General features: G+C 44.2%; 1 protein-coding gene across 3 annotated transcripts in view; it reads right to left on the bottom strand.

Moving 5' to 3' along the window:
• Kmt2a (lysine methyltransferase 2A) overlaps positions 1-26,810 on the bottom strand; it is an 83,779-nt gene that overhangs the window by 22,789 nt on the left and 34,180 nt on the right. For 2 of the 3 annotated variants that reach the window (XM_037207551.1, XM_028866405.2), the window contains exons 4-24: positions 26,513-26,690; positions 24,559-24,793; positions 21,420-21,484; positions 20,609-20,989; positions 20,231-20,304; positions 19,466-19,597; positions 18,914-19,027; positions 14,861-15,007; positions 14,414-14,509; positions 14,086-14,206; positions 11,845-11,958; positions 11,000-11,184; positions 9,145-9,318; positions 8,331-8,441; positions 7,785-7,858; positions 6,587-6,780; positions 6,271-6,377; positions 3,965-4,102; positions 2,036-2,194; positions 799-916; positions 604-682 (exon numbers count right to left, since the gene is read on the bottom strand). In XM_037207551.1, coding sequence (XP_037063446.1) covers positions 604-682; positions 799-916; positions 2,036-2,194; positions 3,965-4,102; positions 6,271-6,377; positions 6,587-6,780; positions 7,785-7,858; positions 8,331-8,441; positions 9,145-9,318; positions 11,000-11,184; positions 11,845-11,958; positions 14,086-14,206; positions 14,414-14,509; positions 14,861-15,007; positions 18,914-19,027; positions 19,466-19,597; positions 20,231-20,304; positions 20,609-20,989; positions 21,420-21,484; positions 24,559-24,793; positions 26,513-26,690 — 2,996 coding nt within the window. The remainder of the gene's footprint in view (positions 1-603; positions 683-798; positions 917-2,035; positions 2,195-3,964; positions 4,103-6,270; positions 6,378-6,586; positions 6,781-7,784; positions 7,859-8,330; positions 8,442-9,144; positions 9,319-10,999; positions 11,185-11,844; positions 11,959-14,085; positions 14,207-14,413; positions 14,510-14,860; positions 15,008-18,913; positions 19,028-19,465; positions 19,598-20,230; positions 20,305-20,608; positions 20,990-21,419; positions 21,485-24,558; positions 24,794-26,512; positions 26,691-26,810) is intronic. The other variant, XM_037207552.1, reaches the window with a different exon arrangement.

The raw sequence follows: 26,810 nt of genomic DNA, 5'->3' as shown, positions 1-26,810 counted from the left end.
GACCAGTAACTATAATGCCACTGCCTTCCATTAGGGAGTAATGCCTCAAGTGCACGTAACCGGAGACCCTAAAAAGCTCAAACCTGAGGTACTTCTCTGTCAGCAAAGTGCTACAAGACGAACACAGGTGTAGACTGTGTCAGGGCTGGGATGCAGAATTAGAAAAGGCGCTGCAAAATCAGCTTCTCAGAGGGAGACAGGATCTCCCCATGGCCCTAGCTGGCTGGAACTCAAGAGATCTACCTGCCTCGGCTTTTCTTCCAAGTGCCTGTGTTAAAGATGTACACAATACCAAATGACTCTAGAAGGTGCATTTTGATCATTCATTGTCAGCTTCTCAAATAATTTAATCAACGTAAAAGACTATAAATCATTTGCTTTGAGATAGGGTCTCACTATGTAGCCCAGGCTAAATTTATAATCTGTTAGCTGGGCATGGTTAATGCATGAGGCTAAGGCCGACATGACAGCCTGGGCCTATGAGAACTGGTGAGCGGTGGGTTTTGAATAGTGAAAGGCAGCTACCAAGTATATCTCCACACTTAATGACCCCGAATTTTCAGGGCTCCTGTGGCTCCTGCGCCCTGTCTTCCCTGGACTTACTGGTATCCGATAGGAAAGAGCTTATCTTCACAGTCAGAGAGGTCATTCAGAATCCCCAGACAGTCGATCGTCATCGAGCCTAACCAAGGAAAGAAGAACAGATGAGAGGCCATGAGGAGCATCATTTTGTAACCAAGGACCAGAAAGGCACAAATGGTAATACAGTCTTCCCATTAATGAAGGCCTGGGTCATACCAATCATCATGTGGATGTTTTCTGGTTCCAAGCCATTGAGGAACTTCCTTCGCAAGCTGATTCCTTCAAAATCTACAAACACTCTTCTAAAAACTTCAAATCCATTCTCAGGAACCACCTTAAATGAAACCCAAGGTTGCTGTTAGTGGGTTGTCCCTTTACATGTTACATTCAGGGTACCAACTCCTGGAGACAAAGCAGAGAATCCATCTCAAAATCACCCTTCTTTTTACTCCCACCCTCTTTATTTCTCGTAAGAGGAGATAATCTCTTTGGGGCATCCGAGACATGAAAAACTGAGTTTACCACCTTTCTGTTTTTCAGTATTTCCCTCTTAAATTCATAGAGACTTCAAAAGATGAGGAGGCATCTTCAATGCTTATTGCTAAGCAAAAGTCAGAGCAAAAAGCCTACATACAAACTGCAAGGTTCCAGCCTAAGAAACCCTGGAGTGGAAACTGAAATGGATTTTGAGGTAAGACTACTTGTAGATATTAGCAAAAAGATCAGTGGTTTTTAGGGGGAACCTCAGAAAACCAGGCAGAACACAGGATTCTTAGGACAATGAAAATATTTATACAAACCACAATGGCAAATTGTAGTTGGAGTTTTTTTTAGTTTTGTGCTGTAGATGATTGATTGATAAATAAAACACTGATTGGCCAGTAGCCAGACAAAAAGTATAGACAGAACAAAGAGAGGAGAGGTCTGAGACAGAAAGATGCTGCCAGCCACCACCATGAGGAACAGGATGTAAAATACCAGTAAGCCATAAGCCATGTGACAGCTTATAGATTAATAAAAATGGATTAATTTAAGATATAAAAACAGCTACCTAAAAGCCTGAGCTATTAGGCCAAACAGTTTAAATAATATAAGCGTCTGTGTGTTTATTTTATAAGTGGGCTGCGGGACTGCAGGGGCTTGGCGGAACCCAGAGAAAAACTCTCCAGCTACAGTGAATACACATTGTTAGACATCTGTCCAAACCCATACCATGTACAACATCGAGAATGAACCCTAACGCAAAGGATAACTGTGTGAAATGCATATCGATGTAGACCCATCCACTGTAACAAATACAACACTCTGGTGGGAGAGGCTAGGGAAGTGTGGAGGCGGGACTGGGAAATCTCTACCCTTTGCTAGTCTTACTGTGAACGGAAGTCTGCTCTGAGATAATAAAGCCTGTAATTAACAGCTACAACAGAAGAAACCAAATAGCTGAGCTTCTCACCTCGCCTTTGATCAAATCCCGATGCCGCTGACAATACACTTTTTTGTCATCCAGAAAGACGCAGTTCTTGGCTCGGGAACACATGAAATGGTAGTTGCTGGTGCAGGATGTGAGACAGCAGCCCACGGTGGCTCCTGGCTTCTGGCAGAATTCACACCTCTACAAGTCCAGAAAGAACAGCCCTATTTAGACAGGCAGGCGTTTTAAGACATTTGTCATCTCTTCTAGGATTTGCCCCTTCTGAGCACCCCATGTTCATTTTCTCGACTGCCAGCCTGCTGAGCTACAGGGAAACAGTACGAACTACGTGGTAACTAGAAAATTTAAACACTAAATTGGATTTGCCATTTGGACTAAAATAAGTTTTTTTTCTAGAATGCATGGTAGATTTATTAGACTTGAAACTGTGAAGATCAATGTCAAAAAACATGGACTTACATGAAAGTTGTTACATCTCAAAGCAACTCAGTGTAAATAAAATTTACTAGTAAGAAACTAGTTGTCTGAGTTAGGGTTACTATTGCTGTGATAAAACACCATGACCAAAAGCAACTTGGGGAAGACAGGGTTCATTTCTCTCACCGTTCCATGTAACAGTCCATCATCAAAAGTAGCAAGTGCAGGGACTTGAGCAGGCCAGGAACCAGCATCGAGGCCAGCGAGGGGTGCTGCTCACTTACTTGCTCATCTCATCCTGCTTTTCTTTCTCTTTCTCTCTCTCTCTCTCTCTCTCTCTCTCTCTCTCTCTCTCTCTCTCTCTCTCTCCCCTCCCTCTCTCTTTTCCTTTTCTTTTCTGGGGGGGTGTAGTTTTTGAGACAGGCTTTCTCTGTAGCCTGGGCTGTCCTGAAACTGCTCTGTAGACCAGGCTGGCCTCGAAATCAAGATATCTATTTGCCTCTACCTCCTGGATGCTGGGATTAAAGTTGTGTGCCACTACTGTCCCAGCCCTTGGCCCAGGGATAGCACTACCCACAAATGGGCTGGGCCCTCATCAATCACTAGTTAAGAAAATGCACTATAGCTGATCTTATGGAGGCATTTTTCTCAATAGATTCTCTCCTTAGATAACTCTGTGTCAAGCTGACATACAGCTAGCCAGCTCACTGGCTCTGTAGTATTAGACTTCACAGCTAACTACCTAATTCCACGATTTGAAGATTCCATTCACTAGGCCCTGGTCATCACCCTTACTCTATTGGACAGTCCGTGTGCTCTTCTCTGCTCTTCCCACAGCCCACACATTCTTCTCTCATGAGCTGTCTATTGGCTCCATTCCTTCTGGTAACCTTTCATGCGCAAACTCAAGCTTCTAAATGCTTCCTCCTTCAATACCATGTGACTGCTCTCAGCTACTTTGACAACTTCCCCTCCTATCCTCTTCTGTCAATATGCACATACATGGGCCTATTCTGTGGAACTTCAGAATGGTGATCTAACTTGGCCTCTGAGCTGATTCTGTCTACGACTTAAACTGATGCTCCTCACATATTTTGAACGATGCTCAAATTAGATGATACCTTGTTTTTCTATTTCTTTTTAAAATTTTTTGCTTTTTTAAAAAAAAAGTTTTTGCTTTTGATGGTTTATTTATTTTTATTTTATGCACTGGTGTTTTTCCTGCACTTATGTCTGTGTGAACCCTCAGATACCTTGGAACTGAAACCACAGACAGTTGTGAGCTGCCACATAGGTCCTGGGAATTGAACTTAGATTCCCCTGAAGAGCAGTCAGTGCTCTTAACCACTGAGCCATCTCACCAGGCCCCTCTTTTTCTATTTCTTTTGTTTCCTTTTTCAAAAGATCAGACCCACAACATCCACCAGTACTCACTGGCGAGCTCCTGACAACGTTGTCAAAACGAGGAAGGCTGTATTCACGCCCGGGGCAAACAAGAGAACCACCTCACAAATGCACAGACTAAGTTCTTACCAGCTGCTTGCCCCTTATCACAGCCATGTGCACGTTCTTCAGTGAGCCATCATCGTCTTCAAACACTTCTGCGGACCACAAGGCACAGTTCACATGTGTCCACTCATTTTGGCCAATGTACAGCAAGCGGCCAGCATCCTGAAGAACATAATACCAAAGGAACCTCATATTAGCTTTACTTCAGACAAGATACCTCAAGAAAGCAACTATAATTCCTCAAAGATTAAATCATAATCCAGTGTTCAATATTTCTTCTATAGTCTTTATAATTATTTTTTCTGCAAAATGGAAATATTTTGTAATTCTATTGAAAACAAAAGATCAGTATATGGAAGGTTTACATAAATGTGCAAACTACTTTAAAACCGTATTTTAAGCCGGGCGGTGGTGGCGCACGCCTTTAATCCCAGCACTCGGGAGGCAGAGCCAGGTGGATCTCTGTGAGTTCGAGGCCAGCCTGGGCTACCAAGTGAGTTCCAGGAAAGGCGCAAAGCTAGACAGAGAAACCCTGTCTCGAAAAACCAAAAAAAAAAAAAAAACCGTATTTTAAATTCAATTCTCTCAGACCACACTAGAAACTCTCCCCTGAAGTGCTTGTGGACTGAATGAAGTAGGGCTTCATGCATGCAGACACTCTACTACCAACCCACATTCCCCCAAATGTGGTATTTTAAGTTCTCAGTGTAAGCCATTAAATGAAGACTTTACATATATCATTTCACTTTATTCTTACAACCATGCTAGGTTAAGAACTATTTTCTTGTGGGACTGGGGAGATGGCTCAGCAGCTAAGAATATTCTCTATTCTTCCAGAGGATCCAGGTTTGACTCCAGTATCCAGCACGGTAGCTCACAAATATCCTTCACCCTGTTTCCAGAGGATCCAACTCCCTCTTTCAGGCACTGTACGCATGGCATGCACATACATACATGGAGAAAAGATGGCTAAAAAGATGGCTCAGCAGTTAAGAGCACTGACTGTCCTTCCAGAGGTCCTGAGTTCAATCCCCAGCACCCACATGGCAGCTCATAACTGCCTGTAACTATGGTTCCAGGGGATCCCACACCCTCATGCAGACATGGATGTGGACAAAACACTAATGCACATAAAATAAAAATAAAGTTAAAAAAAAAGAAAAGACATTCATGTGTGCCTGGACACATAAAATAAAAGTAAGAATTAAAAATAAAATCATGTTTCAAAAATGGGAACATCTTCATTTTAAGGATGTAGCTGAAGAGCCGGGTGGTGGTGGCGGCGGCGGCGGCGCACGCCTTTAATCCCAGCACTTGGGAGGCAGACAGAGGCAAGCGGATCTCTGTGAGTTCGTGGCCAGCCTGGTCTACAGAGCGAGCTCCAGGACAGGCACCGAAACTACACAGAGAAACCCTGTCTCGAAAAACCACACACACACACACAAAAGGATATAGCTGAGGGTCATGAAGAAAAAGCTCTTGGCAAAGTTAGCAAGCAGGAAGGCACAGAATGAATTCAGGCAGTCTGTCAGAACTGGGGCTCTAACCATTCAGCTACTTTACATAAAACACAGGCTATCTATACAACTTAAGTTTGATTAAGACTTCATAAAGTATTTCTGAAGATTAGTTATCAGTAGTTCATTTAGGGTGAAATCACCTTTTGAAGAAACTCATCAGTTATTTAAAACTCTCTAAGGCCAGGACTGGGGCTGGCTGAGTAGAGCACTTGTTGCCTTGCAAAGAACCTGGGTTCGGTTCCCAGCACCTACACAATGACTCACAAGCATCCATTAACTCTAGTTCCAAAGGATCCCACACCCTCTTCTAAACTCCATATGTGGTACGCATACATATATGCAGGTTAAACATTAATACATTTTTAAAAAATCTAAATTTTAAAGAAAAGGCATCTCTAAAGCTAAGCACAGTATCACTTGTCTATAAACCCAGCCACTAAGGAGGCTGAGGCAATAGGATCGGAAGTTCTTGGCCAGCCTGGACAATATGGTAAGACCCTGTCCCCAAAGGAAAACAGAAACAAAACAACTCTAGCTGCCACAAACTCACAAGTAAATACCCATTACAGTCATCAAGTACTGACACAGAGAACAGATGGTTTGGCCAGGTGGGGGTGGTACACGCCTTCAGTCCCAGCACTCAGGAAGCAGAGACAGGCAGATCTCTGTGAGTTCAAAGCCAGCCTGGTCTCCAAAGTGGATGCCAGGACAGCCAGGACCATTATAGAGAAACTGTGTCTTGAACCCCCCCCCCCACACACACACACACGAGGTTTTTAATAACCAGGACCCAGGTCCCTAAGTACTTACATTTGCACTGTCATCCCCATACATGAGACACAGTGCACACTGTCTGTTGTCATCTATGCCCGGGGGTGGATTCAGCTCTGGACTGTCTTCTCGACTTCTATCAGTACCTTAGAACCCCAAAGATATGCAGTTAAAGTTGGTGATACTACGATTTTCTAGGGGAGAATTCAGCTTAAGTAGTCTATAAATACTTTCAAAGGGTGTTCAGTTATGTTATCTGAAATTCCTTTCTGATATCCAAGTACATTCAATTCACTAAGCCAATCATCTGCATCTAGAAAGAAACAGGCAATGACTATCTATTTTGATGACTTACTCAAGATTGGTGGTGTAGGCGGATGCAGAGGCGTGGGTGAGTCGGGTTCTCCAGGGCCTTTGGGTTTGGGAGCTGGAATGATTTTCTTCATTAGAGGAGGCTGCTCAGTGTGGCTGTTCTCCTCTCGCTCCTGCCACTGAGCATAATTATGGTCAAGTGAAGGCGGAAGCACTGCGTTGGGTAACATCCCACTGCTGGAAACAATTGATTTGACAAGCATTTACTGAGCGCCTACAGTATACCCAGCGCCATCCAAAACCATCAGCTCTTGCTATCAGCAGGTCCTGGACCCATGTACAAGCCCTTCACAGAATTTAAGAATAAGTCACAGAATCTGCAAACTGCCTAACTGTACTCAACATTTTAAAAACTTTTAATTTTGTCCGGGACAGGGTCTCACAATGTAGTCCAGGCTGGCCTTGAATTCCTGATCCTCCTGCATTAGTCTTCCAACCGCAGGGGTTACAAGTGACTACCATCACACCTGGCTTAAATAATTATCTTAACGTGAGCCACGTGGCTGGGGACAGATCTCAGTGGTAGAATAGATGACTAGTATACACAAGGTCCTGGGGTCCCTCCCCAGGACTGCAGTAGGGGGAGACTGCACACATAACTTCTGGTTAACTACCCAGAACCAGTGACAACTCTACTAATAAATCAATAAATAAAAACAGGCTATTGGAATAAAAAGTAAAGGTTAGATATAAGAATCAAGAGCAAGGACAGGCCCAGCCTGAACTAAATAACACAGAACCCAATTCCTCTAAGGACAATGCCATGGTTCTAGCACACACACTGTCCACATGCAATGTCAAACTGTTTTTTACAAGATAATAAATGCCAATGTGTGGGGCTGGAGAGATGGCTCAGAGGTTAAGAGCACTGACTACTCTTCCAGAGGTCCTGAGTTCAATTCCCAGCAACCACTTGGTGGCTCACAATCATTTGTAATGAGATCTGGTGCCCTCTTCTGGTCATACATGCTGTATACAAAATAAATAAATAAATCTTTAAAAATAAATAAATAAATAAATAAATGCCAATGTGGAGGGAAAAAAGCACCAGCCCACAACCAACACAAAAGTCATTTGTCATTTCCAAACTAGCACAGAAGACGACATTTCAGATGGTTGACTTTTAATATTAAAATACCTCAGGAACCCTCAATCTACAAACATGAAACGTCTTTACTCACTTGTTTGATACTTTATTTGGCTCCCAAAATCTGGACTTTTTGACACTGAACCAAGGAAAAACCCGCTCCATTTGCTAAAAGAAAACAAACAATTCAACTGAGAAGATCCATGTAGAAACCAAATCAAAGTAACCCCAGAGCAGTGTCTCAGTCCATGATCTCAGGCCAAGCCAAAGATCCATCCATGCTGGTAACCTTACCAGCTTCCCAACCTCCTTCCCAAACTCCTCCCAAAGAATTAGAGGAAAAACATTAAAACCCAAGAAGCTTTCTGCACATCCTAAAGCAAGTAACAGAAGAGAAGGAGGTATTCACAGAGTCACTACGGATAGTGAGTATTAAAAACATCAACTACTGGCCAGGCGGTGGTGGTGCATGCCTTTAATTCCAATAATCAGGAGGCAGGTGGATCTTAGTGAGTTCGAGGCCACCCTGGTCTACATAGTGAGTTCCAGGACAGCCAAGGCTACCCGGAGAAACCCTGTCTTAAAAAACGAAACAAAACAAAAAAAACCAAGCCCCCCAAGAACTATTAATCTCATTCACCCGAATAAAGAAAGACTTGACCATGCTGTTGGCTTTTTTAATTTCTGGCTGCCCTCCATCTGAATTAATGGCTGCTTGAATGATCTTCACAATATCATCACTGAACTCCAACTGTATACAAAAATAAAACATCAATTATTCATAAAACTGTACTATGCTCTCAAAATCACTTCCTCCTCCCTCCATCACTCAGCACAGGAGCCCAACAGAAAACCCACAACCCATTTAGTACAGTCTAATTACTCTCGGAGGCCTTTAGAATTCAGTTCACAATTAACTTGAGGCAATCAAGAGATGCCAGGCTAATAAGGCAAGAATGCAAACAAATTGGCTCTGTCATGGTAAGTGACCAAAACAGGCTCACGGTTTTTATATTTGTACTCATATGCATAAGCCTCTCAATAGCACATAACGATGACACAGTGGATGATTTCTCCCAACAAATTTTTAAAAGCATCAAGTTTATCTACAAATGGATAAATAAGGAAGGCACGACATTCAGATCTAAGTGTAAAGGGGAGACATTCTAACTTCACGTTAGCATTCTCGACAAGTAGTTAGGTCCTTTCTTGTAACATAAAAATAATTCAAATAACTCAAAGGAAAGCCAACTAAAGTATTTTAGGGGCCACCACATCATCACCCTTCTGAAACACACAGCTGAAGTAACTCATATTCTGGGGACCTGAAGCTACATGACACCTCTAAATGCAATATAAATCACCCTGAAATGTACTCATACCCATCTGTATTCCCAAAGAGCCAAGAAGGCTGAAATAAACACTTGAAACTTGGTCATGTGCTCGAGACGTACCACGGACACATAGTTGCCCTGGTCCATTTTCCTCTTGACTCCCTCCAGGTCTAGCGGCTGCTGTTCATCCTGTTTGCTGACCTCAGTAAGAACCGGAGGATCTGGCCCTTCTGGGGAGCTTCGGGAAGGGATGCTCTCCTCCGTCTCAGGGTTTAAGTCTGGCGGCTTGGCAGCCTGTGGCAGTAAGGAAGTTTCTGTTATCAAACCTCAAGAATGAGGCATCTATGCACACTCTATAAAAATTAGTAAGATGGCACTAGAAACAAAACAGAACATGAAAACAACCAGAGAGTTCTTAACTAGAGAAATTAAAAATGGACCTATTTCCTAATGGCTTGTCTGGGAAAACATTAAGCATTGTGCTCCATAATCTGTAAAGGTAGAATTAAAAAAAGGCCAAAACTGTGTCCAGTTCTTTGAGTACAACAGAGAGCCATTAATTCTCCTACTCCAAAAAGGGAGACTCCAATACCCGGGTAATGGTGTGCCATCAGCCAGACAACATGAGTTTAATTTCCAAGACTCACAAAGTGGAAAGAGAAGTGAGTCTGCACACCATAGCATACGTACGTACGTGCACATGCATACACATAAACACACACACACACACACACACACACAAAATAAAACGTGACAAAAATGTTTAAAAGCTAGAGCTTTGCCTGGCGGTGGTGGCACATGCCTTTAATCCCAGCACTCGGGAGGCAGAGGCAGGCGGATCTCTGTGAGTTTGAGGCCAGCCTGGGCTACAGAGCAAGTTCCAGGACAGGCACCAAAGCTACACAGAGAAACCGTCTCGAAAAACCGGAAAAAAAAAAAAAAAAAAAAAAAAAAAAGCTGGAGCTTTACATTGAATGATGAAGCAGCACCTAGCTCTGTGCTCAGGTGATACACTCTCTCTCCCAGGGGACTGCTTATGTTGTCAATGACCACTTTGTAAATGAGAAATTCACAGCAGGCTCTTAGCTGCTTGCCCAAACTGCTCTCAGGCTCAGGTCTTGTCAGCCTCTCCTCTTCAGTCAGGAGTAGTATTTTCTAAGAAGCAGCTCAGATCAGGTTGCTCTCTTGCAGCCCTTCACTGAATCCTCATCAATGATGGCAGATGAAGTCCAAACTCCTTTGTTTTTGTCTTTCGAGATGGGGAACTACTGGGTAAGCCTCAAATTCACTCACAGCAACAGTCCTGCCTCTGCCTCCTAAGTGCTGAAGTTACAAGCATAACCCACCACACCGGGCCAAACAGCTTGTGAGTGAGGCCTGTGAAGACACAGACACTTCCTTTTTTGTTGTTTTTTTCCAGACAGGGTTTCTCTGTGTAGCCCTGGCTGTCCTGGAAGTCACTCTGTAGACCAGGCTGGCCTGGAACTCACAGAGATCCGCCTGCCTCTGCCTCCTGAGTGCTGGGATTAAAGGCATGCGCTACCACCGCCTGGCCACTTCCTATTTCCTAACCACCAAATGTCCTACTGGGCTGTTGTTTAAGATTTATTCATTTTATTTTAGGAGTGTGTTGCCTACGTCTATTATGTGCACTACATGTATGCTTGGTGCCCAGGAAGGTTGGAAGAAGGCAGTCGATTCCCTGGAACTGTTGTGAGCCACAGTGCGGGTGCTATGAATCAAACCTGGGTCCCCTACAAGAGCAGGAGGTGTTAACTGCTGACCCAAATCCCTCCGAACCCCTAGGTCTTTTTCTTAGCTCTAAAAGATTCCCTAATGTTATGACCAAGAGAAGAAACTATAAAAAGCAAACAACGGATGAAGTTAACTAAACAGGTAATAGACAGCCTTACTTCATGACTAGTTAAAACCACCCAAGATCAAGTTCTCAGAACAAAAAGACCCTCTGGCCCACCTGGCGGTAGCGAAGCAAGTGACTGGTAGTCCGGGAATTCAACAAGGCGGTGAGAACCTGCTTCAGAGACGCCTGCAGTTCCTTCTCCAGGGCCAGTCGCCACTCTGCTGGGTGCCGCTCGGTGCAGTTCACACACGTGTAGGCCACGCTCTCTGGCAGGTTAGACAGAATCTCGTACATCTCATCTGGGAAAACCAAACCCAGGACAATGAGGGCCTTTGAAGGGAAGAAGAGCTAACTATCCACTGACCCACAAAGCTGCACGAGGATCCAAGCCAAGCTGTGAATCTCTGACGGCAGTGGTTCTCAGCCTTTCCAGGTCTGCAACCCTTTAGTACAGTTCCTCATGGTGTGCCAACTCCAACCAGAAAGTTATTTCATTGCTACGTCATATCTGTAATTTTGCAACTGTTATGAACTGTAATATAAATATCTGTGCTTTCTGATGGTCTTGAGTGACCCCTGTGAAAGAATCATTTGACCCTCAAAGGGGTCTCTACCCACAGGTTGAGAACCACTATCTTATAGGATACCCACATTCTGACCCTGAAAGAGGGTATTATTAACTAACATGAACCCATGACTGTGTAGTAACCAGCAGGTTTGGAGAACCGATAGGGATTGGTGTGCAGAAATGGAGTCCTCTAAACCATGAGCCAACAGGAAGCCTGCCTGCCGGTAACTAGTCACAGCCAAGGCAGCTGCTTACTCTGGAGACAGAACACTAAACTACAAAGAACGCAAGGCCCTACCCCACCCCGCCCCGCCATAGTCCAGTCCTGCACCTGCAGCATTAGAAAGAGACTAAGCCCCACGGAAGCCCCCGGCCGGCCGGCCCTGCGTACCTGAGAGGCTCTCGCACTTGGAGTGGACCCAGCGGTCGCACCTCCCGCACTGCATCATCTTGCTCTCATAGTCATCATCGTCGTAGCACTTGTCACAGAGAGGGCAGAAGTTTCCTGGAAGCCAAGGAGACAGCGGCGCTCTGACGCACACAGATGCTCTCAGAGCCTTCGGCCTCCGGGTGCCGGCCTCATCTAAACCCACCGTCCCGCTCTGGAGTCACTAAGGACACCAGCAGAGGGCTTCACTGGGACGGCCAGACAGCCACGACACACTGAGCTCCAAACACACTACCGTGGCTCTCCAGACTCCTCTGCAGGGGCCAGGAGGTGGAATTTTTTTTTTTTTTTTTTTTTTTTTTTTTTTTTTTTTTTTTTTTTTTGAGACAAGGTTTCTCTGTGTAGTTTTGGAGCCTGTCCTGGATCTCACTCTGTAGACCAGGCTGGCCTCGAACTCACAGAGATCCGCCTGGCTCTGCTGAGATTAAAGGCACGCACCACCATGGCCCGGCATGAAGTAAGATTTTAATGATTAATGGAACAAAAAGAACGGAGGCTGGGTTCGGTGATGTACAATTGTAACTCAAATCTTGTGAGGTAGAGGCAGGAGGATTAAGACGTTAAGGACAGCCTTAGCATTAGAGGTGGGAGGAGGGGCATCAGGAAAGAACATCTTTTAAACATAATGTTTGGATTTATAAAGAGGCAGTAATACCGAAGTAAGAAACAGTTAATTTAAATGTTTTCCTTGTCAGGTCCCAAAGAAACCCAGGACAAGCTCGCTCGGTATCTGTGGCTCCTCCCAGCACTTCTCACCCCGCCCCTTACCTCACTCTCACCCCGCCCCTTACCTCACTCTCACCCTGCCCCTTACCTTAAACCTCTCTAGCCTGGAGTGGGGGTTCTCCTCATGCCTCCACAAAGCTGCCGCTCTAGTCGTGTGCTCTCCAGGCCTTCATGCCTGGCCTCGGCCCTCCCTCTCCTCTTCCTCTCTTGCTCCCCATACCCCAGTTCAGTCTGGACTCTTCAGATGCTCTGGCTGTGCTCTCCCTCACATCTACAATAAAATCCTCCTCAGCCATGCCCCGGAGTGGTCATGACCTCCTCTTCCTTCACTCCTTATTCTAAGTACAGCCTTTAGATATCTGACTGACCCATGCAGCCCTATATATCTTACTATTTAATAAATATCCTGGGGGGGGGGTGGCACATGCCTTTAATCCCAGCGCTCGGGAGGCAGAGCCAGGCGGATCTCTGTGAGTTCGAGGCCAGCCTGGTCTACAGAGTGAGATCCAGGACAGGCACCAAAACTACACAGAGAAATCCTGTCTCGAAAAAACCAAAAAATAAATGAATAAATAACCTTAGGTGTATCTGCTTGTTTTATCTGAAGGACCTAGGCTGGGTGTGGAGACACACCTGCAATCCCAGCACTGAGAAGGCAACAGTGACAGTCACTTGAGACAAAAACAGAAGGTGGGAAGGGGGACAGCCACTTCTTGTCACCTTTATTGCAGGTCATTAAGACTGTGGGAGGAATGTGTTAGCTGGAGTCTTAGCAGTTATTTTCTGCCCTGCTAAGGCCTGTCCCCAGGGCCTTGCCAGCTAGTCAAGAGCTCTGCTGGTGACACCCCCCCAGTCTTTCCCGACTCCCCAGGTCTTTCCCACCCCACCCCCTTATTTTGAGAAAGGTTCTTGCTGAGTTCCCAGGGCTGGCCTTGAACTCCTGCCTCTGCATCCTGAGTGCTGGGATTATGGGCCTGTGTTATCAAGTCTGACTTCCAGTGTAATTACTAGAGCAAAATGTTTATATATCACCTGAACTCTGTTCTGAAAACAAATGTGTATTTACCACAATTTGGTTCTGCTGTTTTAGAGCGGTTGTTTCTAATTAGCAATAATAAAATTTCCCCAGAATCCTTCCTATATAAGTCAGAAAGATGTTCCAAGTTGGCTGTCTGTGTAAATAAAGAAGCAAAAGGCAGGGAATGGTGGCCCACACCCTTAATCTCTGTACTTAGGGGGCTGAGGCACGTGGAACTCTGTGAGTTAAAGATCACTCCAGTCCTCACAATGAATTCCAGGACAGCCAAGGCTACATAGAGACCCTTTCTCAAAACAAACTAGAAATAAAAAGAGCAAGCGCAGAACACGTGTCTAAATCACATCTGTGACCCACAGAGCAGGGCTTCTCTACTTAGTCCCCCCAAATGTCGAACGGACCAATCACTCATCACTAGGTACCTTTAGCAAAGAGTTTGGCACAGTCATGGCACAGTGAGAAGTCATGAGACCACTGTGCATCCCACCCTTTGCCTGGAGTCGTGGACCCACAGCTCTTGCAGCGGACACACTTGGTGCAGATCTGGAAAAGAACAGACGGCCTTCATTCAGTGGGATGTTTGTTACTTAAAAAGACTCATGCTATTATCCTGGAGTAGACTTCCTTTCTGAGATTACTGTTAAACAATCGTTACGCTGGCACACTAAAGCAGGGATATCCTGTGACAAGTCACCAGCCTCTCCCAGCCACCACAACACTCGGGGAAGCAGCGCAGAGCGTTGTACCCACCCACACTTTCTTTTTCTTCGTGGGTTTGGTGGGGTAGTTTGGTCCCAGGCACTCAGGGTGATAGCTGTTTCGGCACTTGTTACACTCCAGTAGCTGCTGTGGGGAAAGACAACAAGAGGACACAAATCACATTACCCTCCGCAGACCTGTTCCCAGCCCCTGACGACGACACCTCAGGTTCCGCCATGCACTGCTCACTCCCCAGGAAACACAGAGTAACTCAAAGTCACTCGGTAATGAGTCAATTTATCAGACAGATTTTCCATAATTTTGGATTTTATTTCCGAAACTCATTTTCTGCTATTTCCCAAAAATTAAAAAGAAAAACCAGGAAACCAGTTTAGAACAGACGGAAAAACTGTCAGCGGAGCCAGTGCTATTGACATGAAATCCCGGCACAGAAGGCGAGGATGGAGGCGGAGGCTCCACTCCCACCAGGTCTTCTACCTTGGCGGCCTGATGCTGCCTTCCACAAACATGGCAGAATTTACAGCGGCGACAACACCAGTTTTCCAGCTGGTCCTCCAGGGGGCGCTCATTTTCCTCTAAACAAAACTTGTGGAAGGGTTCGCAACACACTTGGCAATACACAAACTGCAGCAAGAAGATGAGAACAAAGCGTGTAACCAGGGTGCAGAAGGAAATAACAACCACATCCTGTGGGTCCTAGGAACCCACAGGTGATATCCCATGACCCAGTGCACCCAAATGTCAATCTTGCAGTCTTACAGGATGTCCACAAAGAAAACTGCACTCCCAACCTCCCTTGTTCAATGTACACAAAATTGTCTCATAGCCCAAACTATTAAAAGTAAGTATAAGATGGGCATGGTGGCGCACACCTTTAATCTCAGTACTGGAGAGGCAGGCAGATCTCTGAATTTGAGGCCATCCTGGTCTACAAAGTGAGTTCCAGGCCAGTCAGGGAAACACAGTGAGACCCTATCTCAAAAATTATTGTTTAAAATTACCTTTGAGATATGTATAACAAATATGAAATAAAATAAATTTCACTTTTATGCTTGGGTCCCATCCCCCAAATATTTCATTAAGTATAGGTATATGCAAATATTCTAAAACTTGAAAGGAAACACACACACCTCAACATACCTAAAACATTTCTGGTCTTCAGATAAGAGGAAATACTTGACCTGTTTTTAACTCAACGTATGGAACTAAGCACACACCTCTAAATGCAACACTTGGGAGGGTAAGAATGAGGACAGAGAGTTTGGGACTAGCCTGGGCTACACAGCAAGACCCTGTCTCAAAAGATTTAACAGAATGTGCTAAGTGCAGTGAGAGAGACCCCCGGAGAGGTCTAAGCGGAACTGCAGAAAGAGTGGGAGGAGACAGGATGGCTTTAGAGTTTTAATCCTACAAACATACTAACCATGGTAAGCTACGGTTTACATATAAAGTTTTAATCCTTACAAACATACTGACCACTGTGAGCTATGGTTTATATTTAAAGTTTTAATCCTACAAACATACTGACCACTGTGAGCTATGGTTTACATTTTCCACCTGTAATTTAAAAGTAAGCTTCACATTGGCAGAGGATTTAAAAAAAAAAATATATATATATATATATATATATATAAAACAACCAGAGCTGGAGAGATGGCGAAGTGGTTAAGAGTGCCTTCCTGAGGACCTGAGTTCAATTCCTAGCACCCCCATGGTTCACAGCTACCTCTAATTCCAATTCCTTTGGTCTTCTAGGGCATTGCAATCAAGTGTACACACCCCCACACAGACACACACTTAAAAATAATGAAAGTAACCTGAATTTTCTCCTGACAAAAAAAAAAAAAAAAAACCAAACCGTTTTTATTACGGGGAAAAGTGGTCAAACCTAAAGAAGGCCTACAATTAGGTGCCAGCAATGCACCAGTATTAACTTCCTAATTTTGATAATTATACTTGTTAGCATTAGACATCTGTAGTGGCCCATCCTTAGGGCCCTAACAGGATACATCCTCAGCTGCAGCCACTAAGAGCACCCGCTGTGCGCATTCGATACCTTTACTTATAAAAGGCGGGCCTTGCCCACCTCCTGTCTCTTTCTCTTTCTCTCCTTCCTTCTCATCCTCAGGGACCGGTCTCTGCCCCCTTCTCTACCCCTTCACTCCCCTCCCCTCAGCAAACCTCCCATGTGGGCCCTGTTGTACAGTGTGACTCCTTCGTGCCACTTTTAAAATACAACAATACTGTGGTTATGCAAGAGAGTATCCTTGATTTTAGGAAATACACACTATCATCAAGACACAATGGCTTGTGTTTGCAACTTGCTCAGTTTTTAGAAAATGGAATATATATAACATGCATATACATTTCATTTCTTATTTTACACTTGATCTGAGCTGAAAGACTAAGAATCATTTTGTATTTTGGAAAAATTCATACATATAAGCAAAAACAGAAAAAGTAACGAACTCTATTCACATTTGGAGAATCTAAGTAGAGGGTATTGGCCTTTTTCTCCCCAGACTTCAGCTGCTTTCCTATAAACCTGACCTGAAATGTGTTACTAGGAAAAAAATTAAATGGAAAATTCCTCAAGCAAAGGCCATAATCTGCAATACAGTGCAGACTGTGTGCTGGTCACTCTCATTTTTTTTTTTAAGACTTATTTCTACTCTTATTTATGTGTTTTGTGTTGATGTGAGTGGATGCCACCTGTGTGTGGGATGCCAGCAGAAACCGGAATTAGACACTGGATCCCGATCCCCTGAAGCTGGAGTTACAAGGAGCCACCTGATGTGGGGGCTGGAACTGAACTTGTATCCATCCTCTGAAGAGCAGCAAGTCTCTTAACCACTGAGCCACCTCTCCAGCCCCTAATTCTTTCTTTTTCTTTTCATCAGGTTTTCACTCTGTGGCTCTGGCTAGCCTGAAATTCCCAGGGATCCACCTGCCTCTCTACCTCCTGAATGTGGAGATAAATAAAGGGTGTATGCTACATGCTGCCTCTCCAGTTCTTTATTTCATTTCATTTCACCTTATTTTTTGGTTTTTCAAGACAGGGTTTCTTTTGTGAAGCCCTGGCTATCCTGAACTCACTCTGTAGCCCAGGCTGGCCTGGAACTCAAAGAGATCCACCTGCCTCTGTTTCCCAAGTGCTGGGATTAAAAGAGTGCACGACCACCACCTGGCAACTAATAGACTCTTGAGTTTTAAATATTTTTATTATGGAGCTGGAGAGATGGCTCAGTGGTTTGATTCCCAGGTCCCAAATGCAGACTCACAACTGTAACTCCAGTCCCATGAGATCCCATCCCTCTTCTGGCCCCTACAGGCACTAGGCATGAACACAGAACAGAGACATACAGGCAGGCAAAACACCCATACACACAAAATAATAGTACAATTTTATTATATATATATATATATATATATATATATATGTATCTGGCAATTTATCTAATTACTTTTAAAATAAATATCTACCATGCAATTGCAGGGTTAAGAGAATATACCATTCTAAAAGTAAACACCATTTCCAAACAGCTCTCCCAAAAGAACAGGTCACTAACTACTTTATATTTCTTCTACTGGAAATTCTTATCTAAGATTTTTTTATTATTGTTTCTTGAGACAGAGTCTCTCTATGCAGCTGACTGTCCTAGAACTCACTATATTGACCAGGCTGACTATGAATTCACAAAGACTTGCCTGCCTCTATATCTAAATGCTGGGACTAAAGGTATACACCACCAGACCCAGCCCTACAGAATTCTTTAATTCATTTCTTGGTCACTGGAGGGTTAACCACCACCTACCACACATGCAATGTTTTTATTTGTCATTTTATGAATTCTCTCTCTCTTTTGCCCATTTTCTGTAGTATATTTTTCCATTTTTAAATAATTGCTAAGAGCTTTTATTTGGTTTTGTTTTGTTTTTTGAGACAGGGTTTTTCTATGTAGTTTTGGAGCTTGTGCTAAATCTTGCTCTATAGACTAGGCTGGCCTTGAACTCACAGCGATCCGTCTGAATCTGGCTCCCAAGTGCTGGGGTTAAGGATGTACGCCACCGCCGCCCAGTGCTAAGAGCTTATATTCACAGGTATTCAACATACTAGCAATCTCTTTTATTCTAAGAGAAAAGAACTCTAATAAAGACTAAGTTCAAGAGATGGAAGTACTTCCTACTAGATTCCTTCTTAAAATTTCTAAAATTGTGCCGGGCAGTGGTGGCGCACGCCTTTAGTCCCAGCACTCGGGAGGCAGAGCCAGGTGGATCTCTGTGAGTTCAAGGCCAGCCTGGGCTACAAAGCGAGTCCCAGGAAAGGCGCAAAGCTACACAGAGAAACCCTGTCTCGAAAAACAAAAACAAAAACAAAAAAAAAAAAAAATTTCTAAAACTGTAAAGGCTCTTCAGCAGCTGGCTTCAGGAGACAGGACCTGCTAACTCCTCACACAGTGCATCCAGTCACTCCTTCTGCACACAGCAGTGACCCATCATCACACAGCAGACAGAGGCCAAGCATCTTACCTCTACGTGCCCACTACTGGCACACAGAAAACAAACTACTCTCGGTGTTATGGGGACCGAAGTCAAGATTCCTAAGCCTCCCATCTCCCACACATTTTCTGCTTCACAATCTTCCTGTGGAGAAAGAGACAGAAAGACCACTTATGAAAGCTTTACAAGGGCAAAACCAAGACAAAAAAACATAAAAACAGAGCGACACCAGAATGCCAAGAGTGTTTCACTTCTGTCCGTCCAAAAACAACTGCTGCTTAAAAAATTATAAACTTGGTCAGGCAGCGGTGGTAGACATCTTTAGTCCCAGCACTAGGGAGGCAGATGCAGGCAGATCTCTGTGAGTTGGAGGCCAGCCTGGTCTACAGAGTGAGTTCAAGGACAGCCAGGGCTACACGGAGAAACCCTGTGTTGGTAAACCAACTCAGATCACTCCTGAACCCATCTGCTAACTGTAGTTCTTATTTGTTCCTCTAGTGGGTGCTGTTTCTCTTTCAACACACACCCTTTTCTTTAAAGGTCATACTGCTCAATAAAGACATGACCACTAAACACTTTTACCTTAAAGTCCACTCTGATCCTGTGGACTCCATCTGCTGGGATTTTCTGCTTAGAACTGATGCCATTCGAAAGAGGGTTGAGGATGTTCAAAGTGCCTGCATTCTCTTGCTTATTTACTGGAGGTGGCTTCTCCTGAGACATAAAGTAGATACAGAAAACAACAACAACAACAACAAATCACTTGCCCTCACATCTGCAACAAGTGAGAATACAAATGTCAGTTCTTAGACTTAGAAAACCTGTCTCAGGATAAGCATCCTATAGAAGGAGAAAGCGAGCTAGGTGTGGTGGCTCACTTTGGATGCTGAAGCAGGAGGATTGCTGGGAGTTCAAGGCCAGCTTGAGTTACAGAATTAGACCCTGTCTCAAGAGAGGGAAAGGGTAATCTACAGAAAATTCTGAAATTCTCTGTCTCCATCCATAATAGAAACAGTGGGCACAGGTAGGGGTTGCTTTTATAGACAATTGTTGTTAACCATGTAGAGGGCAGAAAACACCGCAAATGGCGATCAGAATATCCTGCTGCCTACACTACAACATGCAGGGCACGGAGAAGAGGAAGACAAGGAAGAGAAAGCAGAGAAACAAAATACCAAGCAAACAGAAAGGGCTAAAGCCTACACCTTAATTCTGTGAGATCCCAGCACCATCTACACAGAAGCAGGAAGACTGCTTGGCTCAGCCCGGAAACTGTCAAGGTCAAGGCTTTCCCATACAGAACAGAACCAACACATCCCGAGGAATCGTGCTCAGCTCTGCTCTCACCTTGTCTTTTGGTTTCTGTTTCACAGGGATACTTGGGCGGGGGGCCACTTTTTTCTGCTTGCTCTGCTCTGGACCTAAAGGATTCAAAAGAGACTCTGGTCAGATGCTAGCAATGACTGCTTTCAGCCCGAACGGCCTGTGGAGAGGGGCACGCGAACAATCTCTAGACCTCAAAAGAAGCAGCATGACAGCACAGCTAATCTAACTCTCTGTTTGGAATCTGGTTGTTGTAACAGTCAAGAGTCCACTTTCTTTAACCAAAAGGTGGGCACCAATGACAGAGAGATGCCAGCATTCAGGCTCCGACAGCCTGCCTGAGACCCGGGGCTTCCGGGCTCGCCCTGCCAGCCTGACATTCTCCCTGCCTTCAGCACTCACCTGGTTCTGGCGGTGGAGGCTGCTTTTTCTTGGGCTCACTTGGAGTGGTCTTGGGAACTTCTTTCTTCTGCGGTGCTGCTGTGCTGGGTGGCTGAGGGGGGATGACCGGGGCTGGCTGGGAGACCTGCTTGCTGGATTTCCGGGAAGCTGGAGTGGTGACCTGTTTGGGTTCAGGTGCGGGCGCAGGGGCGTTCCCTTCCTCACTCTTTTCTTCCACGGGCTTGCGGGGTGGGGGCTCACTGCTGCTCTTCTTTGGGGCAGACTCCTCCCGTGCTGGTGGGGTAGCCTTCTGACCAGAGTCCACCGAGCTCTTCACAACAGTGCTCTCTCTGTTCTCTTTCTTTTCAGTGGTCTTAGACTTCTTCTCTTTCTTTTTCACAGCTAGGGGAACAAAACAAGATCATCTATCCATAAGTGAGAAAATTTCAGTGAAAAGAAGAAATACAGAGAGATCTGTAGCACAGACTTGTTCCCGCAGCCAAAGCTGGCACTCAAATTCTCCACAAAGTTGAGGCCACGTTGACCAGGTGATGCAGAGGGATTTTATAGTAGAGCAGAGCTATATATTTTTTTACATGAATTTTAAACGAATTTCTTAATTAGGGAAAATTTCAAACATACCCCCAAATAAAAAGAAGAGTCAAATGAACCCCCATGTACCTATCATCCAGCTTCAACAACCACCAACTCCCCGGGAGAGAGCAGTACTTTAAAAGAAAAACAAAAACAAAAACAAAAACCTAGTATTCTCTTTACACTGACTGTGTACAGCTGTAAGCATGGACATTGGGAGGCCCTGGCACACCGTTACCTTTAGCCTGCTTCTGTAGGTAAGCTTTGGAAGGCATCCACTGGAGGTTCTGACATTTTCTCATCCTAGGATAACAAAGGAGAAAGCATAAAACACTGTATTAAAAGAGAACACATGAAATAAATTCTCCCTTGTCTGCAGAAGACAGTGAGTCACCACTCAGGTTCACCTGACAGAACAAGGGTTTCTTCCTCCTCAGGTTAAGCTGGACCTTTAAAATCCTTGCGTCAGCAATTTTACCTACCTTTAGGATGTAAAAGGAGCAGATGCCAACATCACTGGCTCCCTCCCTCCCTCCCATCCTGCTTTGTCCTGAGACAGGGTTCCATAGAGCCCAGGTTACACTAGATAGCAGAGCATGGTCCCGAAGTCTTGATCCTCCAGCCTCTGCCTCTCAAGTGCTGGCATCGGAGCGTACACTGACATGATGAGCAGTCAACTAGTTACCGCTCTCTCGTGGGATTTACTAGTCATGCTCACAAGCAGGTTCTAAAAGCCACCGCGGCCTTTGTTACGACAAAACTGCAGCTGCATCTCATGGCTTGGATGCATTTTACCCCTTAGTTCAAATTCAGTAAAATGTAAACCTAACCTGAAGACTCCATCCTAAGCTCTCCACAACTCAGTACACTCCTGGCCCCAAACAAAGGTTCCATTTTTGGAACCGTGGAGTGAGTATCAGGTCTCGTATGTATAAGGCAAGCAGTGCCTGAGCTCCATGCCTTGCTCACATCAAACCCACTGTCACCTGAAAATGGAGTCCATGCACTTTGTTACATTATGTAAATTAAATTACTTCTTGCCACTAAAGTACCTAAAGACAAGATTCTCGCTTAAGTTTAGAAACCAAAACAGTACTTTTTTTTTTTTTTTGAGATGGTCTCACTGTATAATCCAAACCCATCTTGAACTCTTAGCAATCTTCCTGCCTCCACGTCCTAAGTGCTGGAATTACAGGCATAAGCCTCCACAACCAGTTTAGAATTACTTCTTGTCTCCCAGAAACTATATTCCCGAGTAAACAATGAAGAATCGTTCAACTACATTTCATGTCAACTGGTTTAACGTCATTCACTTGGTAAGTATCTCTTGTGCCAGGCACTGGGTAGGAGACCCAGTGGCCAGAATTTCTGTTTAAACAATTCTCCTAATACATTAAAAAAATAAATAAATGAAATAAAAACCCAGACGGCAGAGAGTGTGCCCACAAACTGACTGGAAAAGTAGAATATTTTTAAAAGTCTTTATCAAAACCTCCACATGCTGGGCTAGAGTGACTCTATGGCAGAGCACTGGACTAGCACATTTGCAGGCATCCACAAAAACACTTGCATGAATGAAAATATTTCGAAACCCGATGGTGGTGGCACATGCCTTTAATCCCAGCACTCAGGAGGCAGAGGCAGGCAGATCTGAGTTTGAGGCCAGCCTGGTCTACAGGGTGAGTTCCAGGACAGCCAAGGCTACAAAAGGAAACCCTGTCCCAGAAAAAAAAAAAAAAAAAGAAGAAGAAGAAAATATTCTGAAAGACTCAGAAAGTCAAGTGTAGTGCTATAGAGCTATAATCTTGGTACTGGGAAGTGTAGGCAGGAAGATTACAAGTTTGAGGCAGGCCTGAAATGCATATGGAGACCCTAATCTCAAAATTCAAAGTAAAATTAAAAATAAAAAAAGAGGACCCAGGGATTAAGCAAAAATGTCTCTAGTTTTCTGAATGATATAAAGCTAAAAGTGACTCTTAAGAACTGGAAGATGGCCATGCAAACCTGAGGACCTGAGCTCAAACTCTCAGTACCCATGTTAGAAATCTCAACATGAAGCCAGGCGTAGTGGCCACGTCTTTAATCCCAGCTCTAGGGAGGCAGAGGCAGGCAGATCTCTGTGAGTTCAAAGCCAGCTTGGTCTACATAGTGAGTTCCAGGACAGCCAGAGTTGTTACAGAGAAAACCTGTCTTGGAAGGAAAAAAAAAGGATGTGAATGTGGTCCCACATGCTTATAGTCCCAGTATTGTCTGAGGTGGTACTGGAGCTTCTTGGCCATTGGCAAAGTTCCAGGTTTTGGAAGAAACCAAGAAAATAAGTAGAAGAGTGAGAGTAGGACTAAACCACAGAACACATCTTCCTCTGGCCTCTGTATGTGCATGGGAGGATGTACACAAACAAACACGACACATACACACATCAATGATCAATAATAATAATAATTAGTAATAATAATAAAGTGATTTCAGTCAGTCAAAAAAATCTTATGCCTAAATTTGTCAAGTTTTTAAAATATTTTATTCTCAGTTTAATACTTAAAAATCTTTATTTTACTAATATATATATTACTAATAACAACTATATATATATAACTAATATATATATATTACTAATAACAAATATATATATTTGTTTGGTTCCTGTGGAGATCAAAAGAGGGCATCAGATCTCCTAGAACTAGAGTTATAGAAGGTTTGTGAGTGGTCATGTGGGTGCTGGGAATTGAACCTGTGTCCTCTAGAAGAGCAGCCAGTGCTCTTAACCACTGAGCCATCTCTCCAGCCCCTGATTTGTCAAGTTTCAGGAAACTGTCCAAAGCTACCCTGACTGATAGAGTAGTCATGAGTTGCATGCAGATACTTAAAATTAAAATAAAAGCATTTTTTTTAGGGGGGGAAGGGGTTTCAAGACAAGGTTTCTCTGTGTAACAGCCCTGGCTGCCCTGGAACTCTCTTTTTGACCAGGCTGGCCTCAAACTCACCTGTCTCCAAGTGCTAGTATTAAAGGTATGCTCCGCCGCCACCACCCAGCTTTTAGAAACCATTTTTTTTTAAAATGTAACTCTTCGGTCACATTAATCACATGCCAAGTCCTCAATAGCCCCATGTAGCTATGACTGCCACACTGAATTGAGTACAAAAAGAATGTTTTCATTGTTGAGAATGCTCTCCTAGATGGTACTGCTACAAAATACTTATTCAGCTTAAATCTCACCACATCACAAAACTCAACTCTACAACCAGCCTAGAAACCTGAGCAGACTGATGCAACCACACCAGGTTTTCTGAAGCATCTCCGAGACAAACCAGGGGCAAACAGAAATCTATGCGACTGTCTAGAACTCTACGGTCATCGCCTCTGAGTAAGACTCACTCACTTGCAGCACTGCTTCTTTATATTGCGGCCACCAAACTTGGGCTTGTCCAAGCAATTAGTGCAAACACCACAGTCCTCAGGCACCTGGCAGCCGGGGCACTGCCCACACCGCCTCGATCGCCGCCCTTTCTTCACTGGAGGCTCCTGGGGAGCCTTGTTTCTGGTGACAGGCTTAATTGGTTTGATGGGTGGAGCAAGAGGTTCAGCATCTTCTGAGCCAGCAATGGATGACTTATCTGTTAAAGAAATGTGTCTTTAGTTCCAAGTGAATGTCTAATGCCTTCTTGAGAGATCCTCAGAGTCCTGTTGTATCATTAGACACATTAAACTCATTTGAATTGCTAGTCAAAATAGAAAAGTTTATAATATACCCATACACAGAACTCAGAGGTGTAGAATATTATTTTAAGATGTGCTTTATGTTTATGTTGCATTTGTTTAACTCTGTGAAGCTGTGTTACTTTGCCTAAAACACCTGATGGTCTAATAAAGAACTGAGTGGCCAATTGCAAGGCAGGAGAAAGGATAAATCTCTCTGCCTGCCAGCCCCACCTATCCTTTCTCTTGAGATCTGGGAGGAGAGGAAGTAGCCAGAGAAGGAGGACTCCAGGGGCCAGACACCCAGATACCCAGATACCCAGCAAGCCACAGAGTAAAAGTAAGATTTACAGAAGTAAGAGAATGGGAAAAGCCCCAAGGCCAAAGATAGATGGGATAATTTAAAGTTAAGGGAAGCTAGCTAGAAACAAGCCACGCTAAGGCCAGGCATTTATAAGTAAGAATAAGCCTCGGTATGTGGTTTATTTGGGAGCTGGGTGGTGGGAAGAGAAAAAACAAACAACACAGGTGTTTAAAGTAATTATCTAAAGGTTTTTAAATGTCTACTCCTTATAGCTTGGTGAAAGCAAAATTTCAAATACTGAAAATCAAGAATAAGCTGCATGTGTCTAAGAATTCTCTCAAATGACTAACTCCATTAGAGAAGGTGCCCAGCACTGGAGTTGTATGGCAGTCATGAGAACTTGCCTGTCCTGGGGTTATTTTGTTTTTGTCAACTTGACACAAGCTAGAGTTATCTGCAAGAGGAAACTCAATTGAGGACATGCCTCCACCAGACTGTCTTTATAGTCAAGCTTGTGGGGGCATTTTCTTGATAAACAGCTGATGAGTGGGGGACCAGGCCATTATGGATGATGCCACCCCCGGGCACGTGGTCCTGAGTTGTCTAAGAAAACAAGCCTAACAAACCATGAGGACAAGCCAGTAAGCAGTGCTCCTCCACGGTCTCTGCTTCAGTTCCTGCCTCCAGGCTCCTGCCTTGAGCTCCTGCCCTGGCTTCCTTCGGTGATGGAGTATGACCTGAGAATTTTAAGACGAAATAAACCCTTTCCTCCCCAGTTGCTTTTGACCCTCATATTTTATCATAGCCACAGCTGAAACCCTGATTAACATAATGCTGCACAGACCTCTAATTCCGGGAAGTATAAATAACCAGGAGACCCAGCCGCTGCGTTCTGAAAACTACTGGTACAAAAGGTCACACTCAGCACAGCTGCTTCCAGGCAGGTTCTTAGTGTGGCCGAGACACTAACCTTGTTTTTGAGACATGAGATGCCTCTGACAGCCTTGCCAAACCTTTCTTCTGCTGCATAGCAGTCTAGGCAGGTTCTAGGCAGGCTCTACCCATCCTTCCCTCTTCCCTTTCAGCAGCTAAACCGACATCACAGTCTGCAGTCTGATGGCTTACCAGTCTTCCTGGGGCACCTCACCTTTTCTTTACGAGGCATTTCCCCTAACAAAATCTTCAAGTATTTAATCCCGTCCAGCTATCTGACTTTTTTTTTTTTTTTTTTTAAATCCTGTCTAATGAACTATGAAGAGTCTATAGGCATCTGCAGAATGCAAGCAAATAAATAGGTCTGCTCACAATTTCAGGGTCGATTTCCTTGACTTACCATCATTTCCCATGGAAGACAAAATTTTTTCTCGTTCTTCCCATGGTAAGGCACTCAAGGTGGGCATGTCATCAGGAAACACAGCTCGTTTCCGGCCAAGGGCAACAGCAGCTCTTCTGCAGACGTGTTTAATCCGGGGTCCTCGCACAGAGGTTTCTGATGAATCACTTTCTTGACCCTGAATAGGAGATAGGCAACAAATAAAGACTACTGTGCATGCCACAAATGCAATTAAATGAAGCCAAAGTGTATCTGACCAACTTATTATGACCTATCATCAAAGTATACAACTCTAACT

The sequence above is a fragment of the Peromyscus leucopus genome, chromosome 7 (genome assembly GCF_004664715.2).
Source record: "Peromyscus leucopus breed LL Stock chromosome 7, UCI_PerLeu_2.1, whole genome shotgun sequence".
In the NCBI taxonomy this organism is placed as follows: domain Eukaryota; kingdom Metazoa; phylum Chordata; class Mammalia; order Rodentia; family Cricetidae; genus Peromyscus; species Peromyscus leucopus.
The sequence above is the reverse complement of the archived record's forward strand: the minus strand, read 5'-3'. Positions and strand labels throughout refer to the sequence as shown.